Source organism: Rana temporaria, chromosome 2 (genome assembly GCF_905171775.1).
Source record: "Rana temporaria chromosome 2, aRanTem1.1, whole genome shotgun sequence".
Lineage (NCBI taxonomy): Eukaryota > Metazoa > Chordata > Amphibia > Anura > Ranidae > Rana > Rana temporaria.
In genome coordinates this window covers 34,215,336-34,232,012 of record NC_053490.1, presented here as the reverse complement: position 1 = coordinate 34,232,012, position 16,677 = coordinate 34,215,336, and the positions used below count along the sequence as shown (strand labels likewise).

Below are 16,677 nucleotides of genomic sequence, written 5' to 3'. Positions count from 1 at the left end.
TTTTTTATGGGGGGAGTGGGGGCTTCAGGAGGAGTGGGACTTCCTGTCCCACTTCCTCCTTCCGCCGAGGGGCTGCTAAGGCGAAACGTCATATCGCCTTTTGGCAACCCCTCCCTATTGGCGGTCGCCTCGCGCATGCGCAGTTGGTGCCCGGCCGTGAAGCCGAAAGCTGTCACGGCCTGGTGCCCACACTTAGAATGAAGACGCCGGCCGGAGAGAGGGGGGGATTGGAGCGGAGCCCTGGCCGGCGCGTCGCTGGAACGTGGAGCAGGTAAGTGTCTGTTTATTAAAAGCCAGCAGCTGCACTTTTTGTAGCTGCTGACTTTTAATAAACATTGAAAATGACTGGAACACCCCTTTAAAGGGGCCAGCGCGATTGTCGCACGATTAATTGCGCTGCAATTGTGGCAACCCGCATGGCGGGAAGCATGTCCCTCAAAAGTAGCCGCTGAACTTTTTTGGGGCGACATGCTTCCCACCATGCGGGTTGCCGCGATTGTAGCACGAAAATCACGGCAGAGCCGCACCGCAGTTTGAGGTGTCGTTCAAATGAAGGCCGTCTCTAATGAGAGTCCTGCGATTTGTCATTCACACATGGGTGCTTTCAAATCGCGGGAAGATTTGTGGCAAGTCTGCCCGCGATTCAAAACGCTGAAGTGTGAATACAGCCTTAGAGGAGCAAAGCAACTGCTTTACACTTTCTATCCAGTCTTCAAAAAGTTATTTTTCTTTCAAACGTTAGAAGTGAGGTGTTTTTGATTCAAGATTTTTCCAGGTTAATAATGCTGAAACAGACGTTTTGTACATCGCCCTTCCTTCCTGGTGCCACACCTGCTTCCTGTACATGGCACAGCTGGTGAGGTAGATGGCTAAATATACATGTGTGTGTGCGGTGATCTGCTGACAGCACAGACGCAGCGCTCATCTCCAGTCTGCTGCAGGTGTGCAGCCACCGGATCTGTGTACAGGAAGTGTTCAGAGAAAATCTGACAGCTCTCTTATTTCCATTCTTCTAGGGAAGCTTTCTCTACTGGCCTGTTCTATAATAAGGCAGTGCTAGGAGCATGATGATGTGTGATCCACAACCTTCCCCCATCTGACTCCATTAACCACTTAAGACCCGGACCTTTAGGCAGGTAAAGGACCTGGCCAGTTTTTGCTATTCGACACTGCGTCGATTTAACTGACAATTGCGACGTGGCTCCCAAACAAAATTGCCGTCCTTTTTTTCCCACAAATAGAGCTTTCTTTTGGTGGTATTTGATCACCTCTGCGGTTTTTATTTTTTGCGCTATAAACAAAAATAGAGCGACAATTTTGAAAAAAAAATATATATATTTTTTACTTTTTGCTATAATAAATATCCCCCAAAAACATATAAAAAAACTTTTTTTTCCCTTAGTTTAGGTCAATACGTATTCTTCTACCTATTTTTGGTAAAAAAGGTGAGGCTTAAAGCGCTCGTGGAGCAGAGAGTGGAAAAGGATGACATTGTTGCCGGTGCAGAGGATGGATTTACCCTGGATGCCTGCATTATTTTCTCTTTTATACTCAGTTGTGACATGACACTATTCTTATATCAAGACATCACTTGTATATCGAGTCAAAATGTATTTAAAAAATGTGCTTGTCTTGCAAAACGCTCTCAAACCAAGGTTTTACTGAACAGTAATACCGTGGTTTCAGAGTAATTTGGTTTGAAATTGTTTTGCAAGACGAGCAATATTTTTTTATAAATGTTGACTTGATATACAAGCAATGTCTTGATATACAAGTAGCGTCATGTCACAACTGAGTGTAAAAGAGAAGAGAGGCGCCTCTAAAGCCCTGTACACACGGGCCAGAATCTCGTCAGGAAAAAAACCTTGTTTTTCCCCGACAAGATTCTTGGCAAGATTCTCTTGCCGGCCGAGTGTACACACACACACTCAATTCAAAAGAACCGCGGTGACCGTCGGATTCTTCAATTGATTGCCCAGGAAATTTTGTCATGGGCAGAAGAGAATCTAGCCTCAATTACAGCAGTGCACCTGAAGGGGACGCAAAACTGTCTAGCAGACTATCTCAGTCGCCACAAGGTGGAGCGAGACAATTGGTCGCTTCATCCAGAGGTATTTGTGGAGATCACCGACAAATGGGGTTATCCCGAAGCAGATCTGTTCGCAAGTTTTCCTCCAGTTTTCTCTTTTGGAAAATCCCACGGTAGCGGGATTCTTCAAATCCATTTCTAGGGCCAGGCCAGTAGTGGTAAGAAGTTGTCCAACTTGGGACCTGTCCCTGATACTTCAAACTCTGGCAGAGTTTCCTTTTGAGCCCTTAGAGGATATTTCTATTAAATTATTTACTTTAAGAACTCTTTTTTTTAGCAGCAATTACCTCAGCTCGTAGAGTAAGCTAGTTACAGGCCTTATCAGTAAGGGAGCCAATCCTCACGATTTTTGAGGATCGAGTTGTTTTAAAAACAGATCCAGGGTTTTTGCCTAAGGTGGCCAGTACATTCCACAGATCGCAGGACATTGTACTGCCATCCTTTTGTAGTTTGCCACAGGGCGATCAAGAAAAGAAGTTTAGTTTTTTAGATGTGAGAAGAATCCTTCTCGTCTATCTGGAGGTCACCAAGACCTTTAGGAAAACAGACGCTTTATTTGTCCTTTTTTCAGGTACGCACAGGGGTAAGAGTGCATCTAAAGCCACATTGGCTAGATGGATAAAGCAAGCCATCTCGGAAGCTTACAAAATTCGAGAAGTTCCTACACCTTTTGTTACTGCGCATTCAACGAGAGCTTTGTCTACGTCTTGGGCTGAGAGGGCTGGTGCTTCACCGGGAAACAAATTTGCAAGGCTGCCACATGGTCCAGTTATTCGACCTTCATTAAACACTATAGCCTGGATCTGCTATCTGCTCAAGAACAGGCGTTTGGTCGAAAGGTCCTTCAGGCAGTTGTCCCACCCTAGACTGGTAAGTTCTGGATCATCGTCTCATGGGCTGTCCTGGAAGAGGCTTGGGAGAAAAGCTGAGTTAGACTTAGCGGTAACTCCTTTTCTGAGAGTCTTCCAGGACAGCCGGGTTTCCCACCCGGTTTTGTATGGAAGTTATGTGTTTTATGCATATGTTTTTCACGGAAGTCCTACGGTTCTCAAAAAGACTGACATGGGGCCTCGAGGACCGCCCTTTTATCTGGCGGGGGTAACGTGTTTCCTGTCCTGGTAGGAGGAGCCCTAGGTCTCATGGGCTGTCCTGGAAGACTCTCAGAAAAGGAATTACCGGTAAGTCTAACTCAGCTTTTCATAGAACAGTTGTATACTGCTTACGTGGAGTTCCCAAATTGTAAATATATATATTTTTTTCTATATACCCTATTTAGTGGCGTATAACGCGCACTTTTTTCCCCCCTAAAATCAGGGGGAAATCAGGGGTGCGCGGTATACGCCGATGTCATTTTTTTACCAATGGGGGGGGAGCGGGGATTGGGCGGGGGTGTCGTGCCGGCCATCCTACTTCTCCTGGTCCTGGGACGCCAGCGTACTAAAGAGATTAAGAATCGCTCGTCCCTTCTCTCCTCTTCTTGCTCCTCCTCCCCCTCCGAGTGTAGCTTCAGATTGGAGGAGGAGAGCGGTCACATGAGAGGAGAGCGATCATGTGACCAGCCGGGGAACACAGTATGAATGAGAAGGAACTGTCAGTGCTTGAACACAGGCTACGGTATGTAGAAGGGACTGGCAGTGCTTTATTTTTAAACTTTACAGTATGCTGAGAGTGCAAGGGGGCTGTGTAATCTAAATGAGCTGTACTGTGCAGAGAGACAATGCTGTGAAGTGTATGGGGGGGGGGGGGGGGGGCTACGTAGTGTGCTGAGATTTATGCAATGTGCTGATATCTATGTAATGTGCTGATATCTATGTGTAATGTGCTGGTATCTATGTGTAATGTGCTGGTATCTATGTGTAATGTGCTGGTATCTATGTGTAATGTGATGAGATCTATGTGTAATGTGCTGGTATCCAGGGCTGTGGAGTCGGTAGATAAATGTTCCGACTCCTCAGTTTTATGTACTTCCGACTCCGACTCCGACTCCTCTGTATTAATATGCGAATGTATTTTATACATTCCTTGAGGGAAAGAAACGCAACCTACCACAGGACTACTGGCTGGGAAGCCAACAGTCTACTGTAGTGCACAGTTTAAGCAAAAGACAAACACAATGAAAACAATCAAGTGGCTGGATAGTAGCAGCAGGCAAAAACATCAGGAACAGGATCTTTACCAGTTCAAAAATACAAACCACATTATTTGGTTGTTTTAGAACAAAAACAAAGCTTATCTGTAGGGTTAGGGTTATCTGTAAAACCTAGAAATGGTTTATATTAATCTTGAAATGTAGTTATAGGCTTAGCAAATGCAAATCAATTCAATGTAGAGTTCTAAGGAAGAGAATTGCCTCTGCCAGATCCTCTTTCATAGAGGCTCTTAAGTCAGACTTTATTATTTTTAGGGCTGAAAATAATCTTTCGACACTGACTTGGGTGGGTGGCATTGCAGTAACTATTCTGGCCACATCACTAACGATCTCTGGATAAACAAGGATGGCTTCTTCAACAGTAAGTTTTGATGAGCGATCATACTTTTCAACTTCTTTTAGTGCTTTATAAAACTCCTGTTGGAATTGTTTTATTTGGACACTTACTGGTTCTCTAACATGCGTTCCCTGTAAAAACAGAACAAAACACTATATGGAAAGTATAAGTATTGCAGCTCCTAATTGTGCGTTGCGTGCCATATAGTGAAGCACATGAAAAGCATGCTTCTTCACGGTCACTTAACGTGTTCGTTTTGCGGTTACGTGAGGCACTGCATGCATTGCTCTTTATTCTTACAGTAGAGAAGTCATTAATTATAACTTTTTGTGAATTGGGACATTTAAACTTGTTTTTTTTATTTTTTTATTCCAATCTAAATTTAGTAGGAGTCGGAGTCGGTGCATTGTTTGCCGACTCCGACTCCAGGTACCCAAAATTTCCCACGACTCCGACTCCTCGACTCCGACTCCGACTCCACAGCCCTGCTGGTATCTATGTGTAGAGTGATGAGATCTATGTGTAGAGTGATGAGATCTATGTGTAGAGTGATGAGATCTATGTGTAGAGTGATGAGATCTATGTGTAATGTGCAGGGGGGGGGGGCTTTGGTCTGTGTAATGTGCAGGGGGGCTTTGGAATATAAAAGGGGCTGTTGAAAGTTTTTTTCCTGAAACTTCCCTCTTAAAATTAGGGTGCGCGTTATACGCCAATGCGTGTTATACGCCGATAAATACAGTAAATATATATGCAAGCATTTTGTGAATCCACCCCCTATAATAGATTCTTAAGAACATTTTTGAGGTCAGTGTGCAATAAAATTTGACTTAAAAAAAAAAAAAATGTAAAAAAAAAAAAAAACTATACTTCATTAAAGTAAACAGAGAAAACATAAATATAATGATTCTAGTGTCCCTTCGGCTGATGTCTTGTGTCTATGCACTGGTTGCTGGTGAATGCGGTTTATTTATGCTCGCCGTTTATCTTGGCTGCGGTGAACTGTCAGGATTCCGTCCAATTCCAGACTGAATGAGGCCGCTGTATGCGCTCGGCGTGGACGATATTTCTAGGCAGGGTACACACACTAGCAGTGTTTCCAGTAACTTCATGTGCAGTGAGCATGCCTATAGCGATTTGCTGTAGTCGTCGTCTTCCCCCCCCCCCCCATTCCCCACACAAGGGTCAGGGGGTGGCTATTTAAAGAGCACCTGCTGTCTTTAGAAATTCCCAGCCAGTCAGCATTATTCTAACGTCTGAATATCATTGCTGACCTACTATACAAAGAGATGGGAGAGCAGCCGGTGTACAGACATGGGAGTTTGCAGGATAATGATAGATGTATCTCGTATGGAATGTTTGATACTTCCTGACAAGCCATTAAAACCTTATTTCCTATGTATTTTCTATTCTAATCTACATTGAGCAGACATATTTGCACATTACATTTACAAAGCCTTGCTTAGTAGTCTAAAGGCGGCCATACACAGTTCGAATTTCAAAAGAATTTTCTTTCGAAAATCATATCAAAGAATTTTCGTACGAATTTCGCACCGTTAGTGGGCTGCAGCAACAGCCGATTTTCGTGTGGCAAACAAATTTGAGGAATCCGACATATTGGAAATTTTTTGAAAAACAAACGATTTTCTGATCAATGATAAGAGAATCGTGCGAGAAATGTAATAGAAAAAAAATGCGCATGTGCAAGAAAAGAGTATTCCCGGAGAGAAACTAATATTCCCGGCAACATGAAGGTTTGGTCGGCCGAATTTCGAAAATCAACAGTGGCATCATCGGATCACAAAAAAACGAACTTTCTGATTTTGAAAAGAAAATTTGTTCGAAATTTGACCGTTTATGGCCTGCTTTATAGAGTGTTTGTTCTTTGCGGATCATATTTCACAGGAATTGCTGATTATATTTCACAGGAATTCTTCCAGACAGTATAGGTGTGCGCAGCCTATTGCATTAGGGTGTGCACCCCAAAACTCAAACACACGTGTGTGGGTACGTGTGCGTATTTATGTATTTTTATTTTTATATATATATATATATATATATATATATATATATATATATATATATATATATATATATATATATATATATATATATATATATAATTTAAAGCTGCACAATTAATCATTAAATCGTGATCTCGATTCAACCCCCCTGATGAGTTATCTGCTCACTCAACTGTCAAAAGAAAATATCCGGGCAGTCTGCCAAGTTCTTAACAGGAAACATTGTAACTAATGCTTCCTTCTTAGATCAAAGGGATAAACTTCTGCGTGTAAATAAAAAAATAAAAAATCGGCAGTCTGCCAAGTTTTTAACAACATGAAACATTGTAACTAACTTCCTTCTTAGGCTGCATTCACACCTGAGCGTAGCGTTTTGCGGCGTTTTTTACCGCGTTTTGCCGCGATATTTGCAGCATTTTTTACCGCGATTTGTCGCAGCGTTTTTTACCGTGATTTTGGACAAGTCTAGGGTCACCAATGTTAAAAACAGAAAGACGCCCAAATACGCTCAATTCAAGCGACAAAAAAGGGTCCAGAACTTGTTTGAGCTTCAGGCGTTCGGCGTCAGGCGTTTTGGAGTGGAGATGTTAACCATCTCCATTGAGAATAATGTATTTTTTCCCCTCTAGCGTTTTGGAGCTTCATGCTTCAGGCGACAAAACGCTCAGGTGTGAATGCAGCCTTAGAGCAAAGTCTGTGTGTAAATGCAGGAAGTTTAACCACTTAAAGTCCAAATCTTTTTCTGACACTTGTTTCTTAAGTTAAAATCCAAATTTTTTGCTAGAAAATTACGTGGAACCCCCAAACATTATAGATATTTTAGAAGAGACCCTAGGGAATAAAATGGCAATTGCTGCAATATTTTTTGTCACACTGTATTTTGCCCAGCGGTCTTTCAAACAAATTTTTTGGGGAAAAAATACACTTCAATGAATAAATAAAAAAAAAAAAAAAAGTAAAGTTAGCCTAATTTTTGTTTGTTTTAATGTAAAAGATATTGTTACGCCGCGAGAATCGTGATCTATCTGCTAAGCAAAAAAAAATGGTGATTCTCATTTTAGCCAGAAACTTGCAGCTCTAATATATATATATATATACGCACACACTCTTTTAAATAAATGTAAAGAACAATTTTGAAAACATTTTTTAATTCTAATGTTTTTAATATGACAGAGCCACTCGGTGGGAGAGAGAGGGGGGTTGAGAGAAAGAGACGGGGGTGAGAGTGGGAGGGTCAGAGAGAGTGAGAGGGGTGATACAGGGAGAGAGTGGATGAGAGAAAGAGAAGGGGGATGAGAGAGAGGGGGTGGGGGAGAGAGGGTCCACTTCTATAAACTGTGTGACACTTCTGTACATTGGATGGCACGTACTGGCGCAGGGGGCTGGTCCTTCAGAGTGCATGCGTGGGTGACGTCACAGGCTGCTGCTCGCTAGAATATCTCTTAAACGGTGCACATTTAGGAGATATTCATTTTACCTACAGCTTTATTATAAGCTTACCTGTAGGTAAAAAATAAAGTGTAGAGAGTTTACTAACCCTTTAAGCACCCATTTAGACCTGTACGTTGCAGTAACGTGCAGTAATATGCACCTGCTACTGCAAGGCACATGCTGTATGTGCAGGATCCCATTACACTGTATGTCAGAGGGCAGTGCACCGCAACACCCCACATTGCACATGACCATCATTGTTGTGGTGCTCTGCATTGCCTAAAAATAAAAGAGTGGAATGTGCATTTTTTTTTTTTTGTTATCCTTTGCTCTGCATTGGCTGGCCATTCATAATGAATTTGAAGCCTTAAAATTAATTGTGGTGGTTTGAGTTGAGAAGGATTAGAATGCCTGTATTTTTTTACTGCTCTCTGTGCATTCTCTCTTTTTGTCCTGTTTAGCTTTATCACGGAAAGTGAAAGAAAATCTAAAATTTTGGGTTGCCACCAGAACAGGATCAGTGGGGGAATCTTCCATTGTGGACACAAATGCTGGTGACACCCTGGGATTCTCACCTAGCAGGAATTTCCTCTCACTTCCTGTTTGGCTATGGAACAGGAAGTGAAGGGGAATCTCCCCAGTGGGACCCAGATGACAAAAAAATGACAGGCGTTATAACCTTCCCTTACTCTATCCAAAATGAAATAATTAAAAAAAAGCTTTGCTTTTTGCGTTAACGTTTAAGTATGATATTTTTATTTTTTTTGTATTTACTTTGTCCCAGCTTGGACCAGTATAGGTATGTATGTAAACATCCCTTGTAATAGAAAAAAAGCAGGACCTCTTAAGAGTGCTTTTACACTGAAAGCGCCTGGCGTCTGTGGTAAAACGCCGCTATTTTTAGCTTTTAACTAGCTAGCTTTTAGCTAGCACCCGGAAAAGGGTTAAAAGGGCTGCAGTAGCGCTTTGCTGGCGGTTCGGCAGCACTGCCCATTGATTTCAATGGGCAGGGGTGCTTCAGGAGCGGTGTATTCACTGCTTCTAAAACGCTGCAAAGAAGCTGCTTGCAGGACTTTTTTTTGACGCCCTGCCAGCGCAATGCCCCAGTGTGGAAGCACTCAGGCTTTCACACTGGGATTGCAGTTGAGGCTTTTTTCAGGCTCTATTTTTAGCGCTAAAGCGCCTGAAAAACGCCTCCAGTGTGAAAGGGGTGTAAATGTGACATCTGGGATGAAAAAGACCTCAGATCTCATATTTACACTAAAATGCATTTGAAAAAAATATATATACATAAATGTCTCTTTAAGAGCTATGGGCAGAAGTAACGTTTTGACGTAGTTTCCGCCCTGCAATAGTATGGGAACGGGTGGGGGCCATCTTCCCTTCACTCGTCTCCATACCAAGCCAGGGAGAGGACTCGATCGCCTCCGCCACTACCGACGGCTCCGGTAAGCGGCAGGAGGAGGAGGCATTCTTTCACCCGCCAATAAAAGTGATCTTGCGGTGAATCCACCGCAGAGATCACTTTTATCTGAAAGCGGATCGCCTGCTGAAGAAGAGGATACCAGGGTTATGGTAGCTAGCTGCTGCCATAACAACAATATTCCTCTTCAAATTACCGACGTATAACGAAGGCGGGCGGTCCGGAAGTGGTTAAATCTTCAATGAATGCACAAGTTTATATTGAGATTTTGGACACTTTTCTTATTCCATCAATTGAAAGAATGTTTGGTGATGATGACATAATTTTTCAGGATGATAATGCATCTTGCCATCGAGCAAAAGCCATGAAAACTTTCCTTTAAGAAAGACATATAATGTCAATTGCATGGCCTGCAAATAATCCGAAACCTCAATACAATTGAAAATCTATGTTGGAACTTAAAGAAAATGGTCCATGACATGGCTACAGCCTGCAAAGCTGATCTGCCAACTGCAATAAGAGAAAGTTGGAGCTGGATTGATGAAGAATAACTTAGCACAGTGGTCTCCAAACTGCGGCCCTTTGATTGCTTTTATCTGGCCCTTGGAGAGCTATTTTTTTCCTTGGCACCAATGAAGGGCAGAATTCCTCCCAATGACACCAATGATGGAGCCAAATGATAGGGCAGAATTCCTCCCAAAGACACCAATGATGGGGCAGCATTTCTCCCAATGATGGGGCACAATTCCTCCCAATGACACCAATGATGGGGCAGATTTCCTCCCAATGATGGGGCAGATTTCCTCCCACTGACACCAATGATGGGGGATGTTGTACTCCTGAAGGCCACAGTCCGGCCCCCTTAAAGTCTGAAGGACAGTAAACCGGCCCTTTGTTAATAAAGTTTGGAGACCTCTGCCTTAGAGAATTCAAGCGTTTATAAAAGCCAGAGGTGGTGCAACAAAGTACTAGTGGTGTACTGTAGTGTTTTTTGTTTTTTGTTTTTCCCATGATTCTATCATAATTTTTTCAGAATTTTGTGATTTTTTTTCTTTTGCTTGATCTGCAAAAACAGTTGCAATTAATTACAGTTGTTCTTCTTTCTTTATTTTAAGTGTTTCTTAAAGGGCCAGTTCACACCACATGCAGTCCACTGCGTTTTTTTTTTTCTGCATCAAAAACCCATGGAAAGTAGGTTATATGGTTTTTAATGGCATAGTTCTTGCAGTTTCAGAAAAGTAGAATATGCTGCATTTTTCCTGCACTGGACTGTACTGGGACGCTGTAAAAAGCATCAAAAACGCACTGGAACAAGAATGTCATTTAAGGTTAAGAAAAAAGAGGGGGGAAATGCATTGGACTGCATCAAAAACGCACCAAAAATGTGCATGCAGAAAAGCATTTGGAACGCATCCGGATTGCGTTTCTATGGTGTGAACTGGCCCAAAGCCATAAGGCTGCATTCACATCTTGACGGACGAAATCGCGGCGACCAAAAATAGCGGCGTTTTGTACCGCGATTTGCGGCGACAAAACGCCGGTATTGTCCGCCTAGATGTGCCCCAAGATGACCCCCTCTATGGAGATGATTCCCATCTCCTAGCCGAACGCTCGAAGACGCCTGAAAAAAAGGTCCGGGACCTTTTTTCACGCGGCAGGCGACAGGCGTCCGGCGTTCAGCGTGGAGATGTGAACCATCTCCATAGAGGGACATCTGTTTTCAGCCCTCTGGCGGCAGCGGCGTAGCGCTACAGGCGTAAAAACGCCTAGGTGTGAATGGGGTCTAAGGTTGGGATGTTAAGTTAAAACTAGTTTTGAGGCATGTCTGTGATTAGTTTTATTTTCTACACAATTTTAAACAATTGTTTGAACTTTTTTCAAGAGTGGTGATTCCATACTTTTTGCCAGGGGTTGTACATCTGAAGATTGTGGACAGCCAGAAATGACTTGTTCATCGTTGTCTTGTGTTCTCTTGCAGACACTTGATGGTAATGTATATGACCACCTAAAGGATTACCTCATGGCGTACAACCGAACGGAGCTGGAGACGTGTCAAGCTGTCCAGAACACATTCCAGTATTTGTTAGAGACGTCTAGTCGGGTAAGCGTCCATTGTGGCCTTTGTTCTCCTTTGTGTTGGCTAGTGAATCCGACCTTAGAGGTCGGGATTGAGGACTCTAACATGAACACACCAGGCAGATATGAAGATAGTACTGAAAAGTGGATGGCATGTGGGCTTTTCACCCACACCTAGGTGAGTTGTACCAGGCCACCTCTGCCTCATTGGTGTTTAGCTCTGGGAACACGAAGATCTGAGCCACATGAATGTTGTGAGCCCTGCTGTTTGTAAGAAGTTGCAGGCTCCCCCCAAAACACTTGAGAGCATTGAGAACCAAAGTTACAATACATGACATGAAACTTAAAGGGTAACTCCACTTTCATGGGGGAAAGGGATAGCAACCAAAGAAAAAATAATATAGTGTATACAATTGTGACAAGTCATATTGTCATTGAATGTTATTAAAACTACCATTCCTTTTCAATCTGCAGCTCTGTAATTTTCTGAAAAAGCAATGCAATATGGCTACCTGGAGGTGTTCTGTACACGGAATGTGTACAGAACGCCCCCCAGAAATGTAATTTCCTGCTTGTGTGATTTGGCTCACTGATTTTTCCAGAAGTCTTGCACTAAGATACAAGTCAGATTTCAGGCATCCCCTGCAACAAAAATTTCATTTTTGGTGAGATACTTCCAATAGGAAATCACTGCCATAGGGATGCAGACCCTGCTGCTTTCCTCATTAGAGCCCTGCAGGTGCACAGCTGATTGATAATTATAAATCCACTCCCATTAGACTCGCTTACCTACATGGATACAGACAAACATTGCTGCACATTACTGCAAAGCCATAGTGTGAGCGGACCCTAAGGCTGCATTCACACCTTTGCGTAGGCGATATGCGGCGTATTGCGGCGACATAAAATAGGCGTTTTGTCCCGCGATTTGCGGCGACAAAACGCGTCGTTTTTAGCCTTGTTTTTTGCTGGAGGGGTGATTTTAACATTGTCGGCTATGCCCGAACGCCGAAGCCGCCCGAAAAAAAGGGTCCGGGACTTGTTTTGAGCTTCAGGCATTTCGGCGTTCGGCGTGGAGATGTGAACCATCTCCATAGCCGACAATGTAAAATCACCCCTCCAGCATATTGCAGGCTGTAATAGCGGCGGGCGTGAAAACGCCTAGATGTGAATGCAGCCTAAATGAAGAGAGATTTTTAAGGTAGTTGATATATTAACAGCGCCTGAAGAATCCAGCGCTGTTACACTGTAAACTGCCATTGCACATTCAGTCCCATACCCCCAACTTCTCTTCTTGCCTCATCAGAAGGCTGTTGTCTCTTCCTGGGTCATACAGCCAACACCTAATTAAACGCTGCAGTGCATGTGCTGTAGATTGGCCCGAAGCCTCCTGGGATGCGTGATGCGAGTATTTCAGGAGGCTGAGGACTCTGGGCCATATTCTCAAACATTTCAGGCGGCGGAACGTATGTACTTTACGTTACGCCGCCGCAAGTTTAAGTGGCAAGTGCCGGATTCCCAAACCACTTACCTGTGAACTTGCGGCGGCATCGCGTAAAGTCCACCCGTGTAAGCCATCCTAATTCAAATGATCCAGGCAGGGGGCGTGGATCATTTAAATTAGGCGCGCTCCCGCGCCGATCGTAATGCGCATGCTCCGCCGGGTAAATTACCCGACTTGCATTGCGCTAAATGACGTCTCACGGACGTCATTTGTTTTGACTGTAACGTAAATGGCGTCCAGCGCCATTCACGGACGACTTACGTAAACGACGTTCAATTTTGAAATTTCGACGCGGGATCGACGGCCATACTTAACATTGAGTACGCCACCTAGGGGGCATCTTTATCTTTACGCCGCGTATCGCTTACGGAAACGACGTTAAAACACTACGGCGGGCAAGCGTACGTTCGAGAATCGGCGTGACTAGTCATTTGCATATTCTACGCTGACCGCCACCTAGCGGTCAGCGTAAATATTGCAGCCTAAGATACAACGGCGCAGGCTGTCGTATCTTAGGCATGTTTAAGTGTATCTCAGTTTGAGAATACACTTAAACATAGGAAACGGACTTACGTAGGCGTATCTGTTGATACGCCTACGTAACTTGTTTGAGAATATGGCCCTATGTCCTTGTTGTCTACATAAGAAATCTGTAGTGCAGTGGTTGTGCTGGGGGATGCAGGAGTGCCCTGTCCGACATAACAGCTAGCGTTACAGGGCACCTAGGAAGATGAGACAAAGAGCTACATATACTTTATATATACTATATTACAAAAAGTATTGGAACACCTGTCTTTACACGCACTTACATGAACTTTAATGGCATCCAAGTCTGTCCTGACCTCAACCCGATAGAACACCTTTGGGGTGAGATGGAGTGGAGACTGCGAGTCAGGCCTTCTTGTCCAACATCAGTGCCTGACCTCACAAATGCGCTTCTGGAAGAATGGTCAAACATTCCCATAGACACACTCCTAAACCTTGTGGACAGCCTTCCCAGAAGAGTTGAAGCTGTTATAGCCGCAAAGGGTGGGCCAACTCAATATTGAACCCTACGGACTAAGGCTGGGGTGCCGTTAAAGTTCATGTGTGTGTACGGCAGGTGTCCCAATACTTTTGGTAATATAGTGTATTTGTAGATAGAGATATAGTTATATATCTCTATCTCTATCTACATACATAGAGAGTGTTGAAATTTCTATCACAGTATCTTTTTGAGCTCTGCACATTCTATTTTCACCAACACCAAGTGTCTTGTGGTGGCTCCACAATTAACGTCACCGCAAGCGAGACAAACGGCACTTTGTGAACATGCTCACAATCGTGTGATTTTCTGCACATTCATGCAACAGACAGTTGTGAATGCAACTTTAAAGCCCGCCCAAAGCCGAAGAAAAAAATCCCTTTTGCAGTTGATGCCTCTGAATCACGTAGTATATAAAACAAAACAAAAACCACTGGTATATGTGTTAATTTCTGCATATTCTTATATATATTCTTCAATATTCCATCATTCATTTTCTGGAAAATGTGAAATACTGTGACAAAAGAAAACAAATACCCAATCATATCTTTGATATTCCAGGCTTTCATGCAGCTGAAGTTTCCGTCGTCGGTAAGAATCTCAGGAGATCAGCCCCAATCCCATCCTGTGATATGTTATTTTTTATGTGAAAGGACTTTGCCTGAAGCTGAAAACGAATGCAAACGGAAACCATGTGCAGTAACCAATCAGAATCCAGCGATTGGCTTCTAATGAAGGATTCCAGTAATTTGTTGCACACAACATCTTTGTGCATCTTATTCTATGAGCCTAGTCCCCGTCAGAGTGCCCCCTTACATCAGTTGTCGCTGTCATGCGACAGTCAATGGGTAAAATAAATTATTTGGTATCTGAAATCCATTTTGTCACAATTTTCAGATCTGTTTAGATCTAAATATAACCTAATATATAAAATTCCCATTTTAGAGAGCTGTCATAGGAACACTTGTCCCAGTAGGATTATTCATTACTTTTTTGCTCTGGTGACACCCATAAGACTAGGTTCACACCAGGACCAGAGTGCCCCCTTACATCAACTGCATCCATCAGAGAGCCCCCTTACATCAACTGTCATTATATTTTTGACGAATAAAAAGAAACCATGCCCCCATATATAAGGTGTCCCTTTCTGAGTCCCCCCTTACATCAGCTGCCCTCCTCAAACTGCCCCCTTACATCAACTGCCCTCCTCAGAGTGCCCCTTTACATCAACTGTCCCCATCACAGTCCCCCTTACATCAACTGTCATTAGATTAGGATGAGTAAAAAGAGCCCATGCCCCCATATATAAGATGTCCCTTTCTGAGCCCACCTTACATCAGTTGCCCTCCTCAGCGTGCCCCCTAACTCAGCTATCACCATGAGAGTGCCCCATTACGTTGACTTCCCTCCTCAGAGTGCCCCCTTGGATCAGTTGTCCCCATCCGAGTGCCCCCTTGGATCAGTTGTCCCCATCCGAGTGCCCCCTTGGATCAGTTGTCCCCATCCGAGTGCCCCCTTGGATCAGTTGTCCCCATCCGAGTGCCCCCTTGGATCAGTTGTCCCCATCCGAGTGCCCCCTTGGATCAGTTGTCCCCATCCGAGTGCCCCCTTGGATCAGTTGTCCCCATCCGAGTGCCCCCTTGGATCAGTTGTCCCCATCCGAGTGCCCCCTTGGATCAGTTGTCCCCATCCGAGTGCCCCCTTGGATCAGTTGTCCCCATCCGAGTGCCCCCTTGGATCAGTTGTCCCCATCCGAGTGCCCCCTTGGATCAGTTGTCCCCATCCGAGTGCCCCCTTGGATCAGTTGTCCCCATCCGAGTGCCCCCTTGGATCAGCTGTCCCCATCAGAGTGCCCTCTTGGATCAGCTGTCCCCATCAGAGTGCCCCCTTGCATCAGCTGTCCCCATCAGAGTGCCCCCTTGCATCAGTTGTCCCCATCAGAGTGCCCTCTTAAGAATGTCCCCTTAAATCTGCTATCCCTATAAGAGTGCCCACTTACATCAACTGTCATTAGATTAGGATATATAAAAAGAACCCGTGCCCCCATATTATTAGGTGTCAATTTAAGAGTATCCTTTACTTTAGTTTCCCCCCTCAGAGTGCCTCTCTATATCATCTATGTTCATCCAAGTCCCCTTTGCCCACATCAGACTGGCTCATGAATTAGTAAAATGATCACCATGACAGTTAGAGAAGGTGAATCTCCTTTAGCGGGGACACAGACAGTAGGAAAAACCAGACCGGGGGTCCAACCTCACCCATGCTATCCAAAAACTAAAAGCGTTGAGCTCAACTTAAACTTTCCTAAGCGATTCAAGTAAGCCTTCAAACTCGGTAACCTAATGTAAATGTATGGGCCCCTCTAGGAGCATATTGCCCATACTTGTACAGATCTAATCACCCTTTATCATCATAACGATGTGTTTTTTTGTTTTCTAGTTCTTATGACTGCTCAGTATTTTTTACACCACTGATCTCAGTTTTGCTACCAAGTTTTCAGCTTTAGACTAGGTCCTTTAAGTCACCCTCAATTTTTTTATTTCACCGCGCATGCTTGCTCCTACACAAGCGACTTTTGTTGTCATGGTAAAATACCTGTTCGTGATTTATTTTCCTCCGACAA

At 43.8% G+C, this 16,677-nt stretch overlaps 1 protein-coding gene across 1 annotated transcript in view; it reads left to right on the top strand.

The window, feature by feature from the left end:
• FCHSD2 (FCH and double SH3 domains 2) overlaps positions 1–16,677 on the top strand; it is a 382,474-nt gene that overhangs the window by 290,419 nt on the left and 75,378 nt on the right. The window contains exon 10 of the mRNA XM_040339308.1: positions 11,429–11,551. Within this exon, the coding sequence (XP_040195242.1) occupies positions 11,429–11,551 (123 nt within the window). The remainder of the gene's footprint in view (positions 1–11,428; positions 11,552–16,677) is intronic.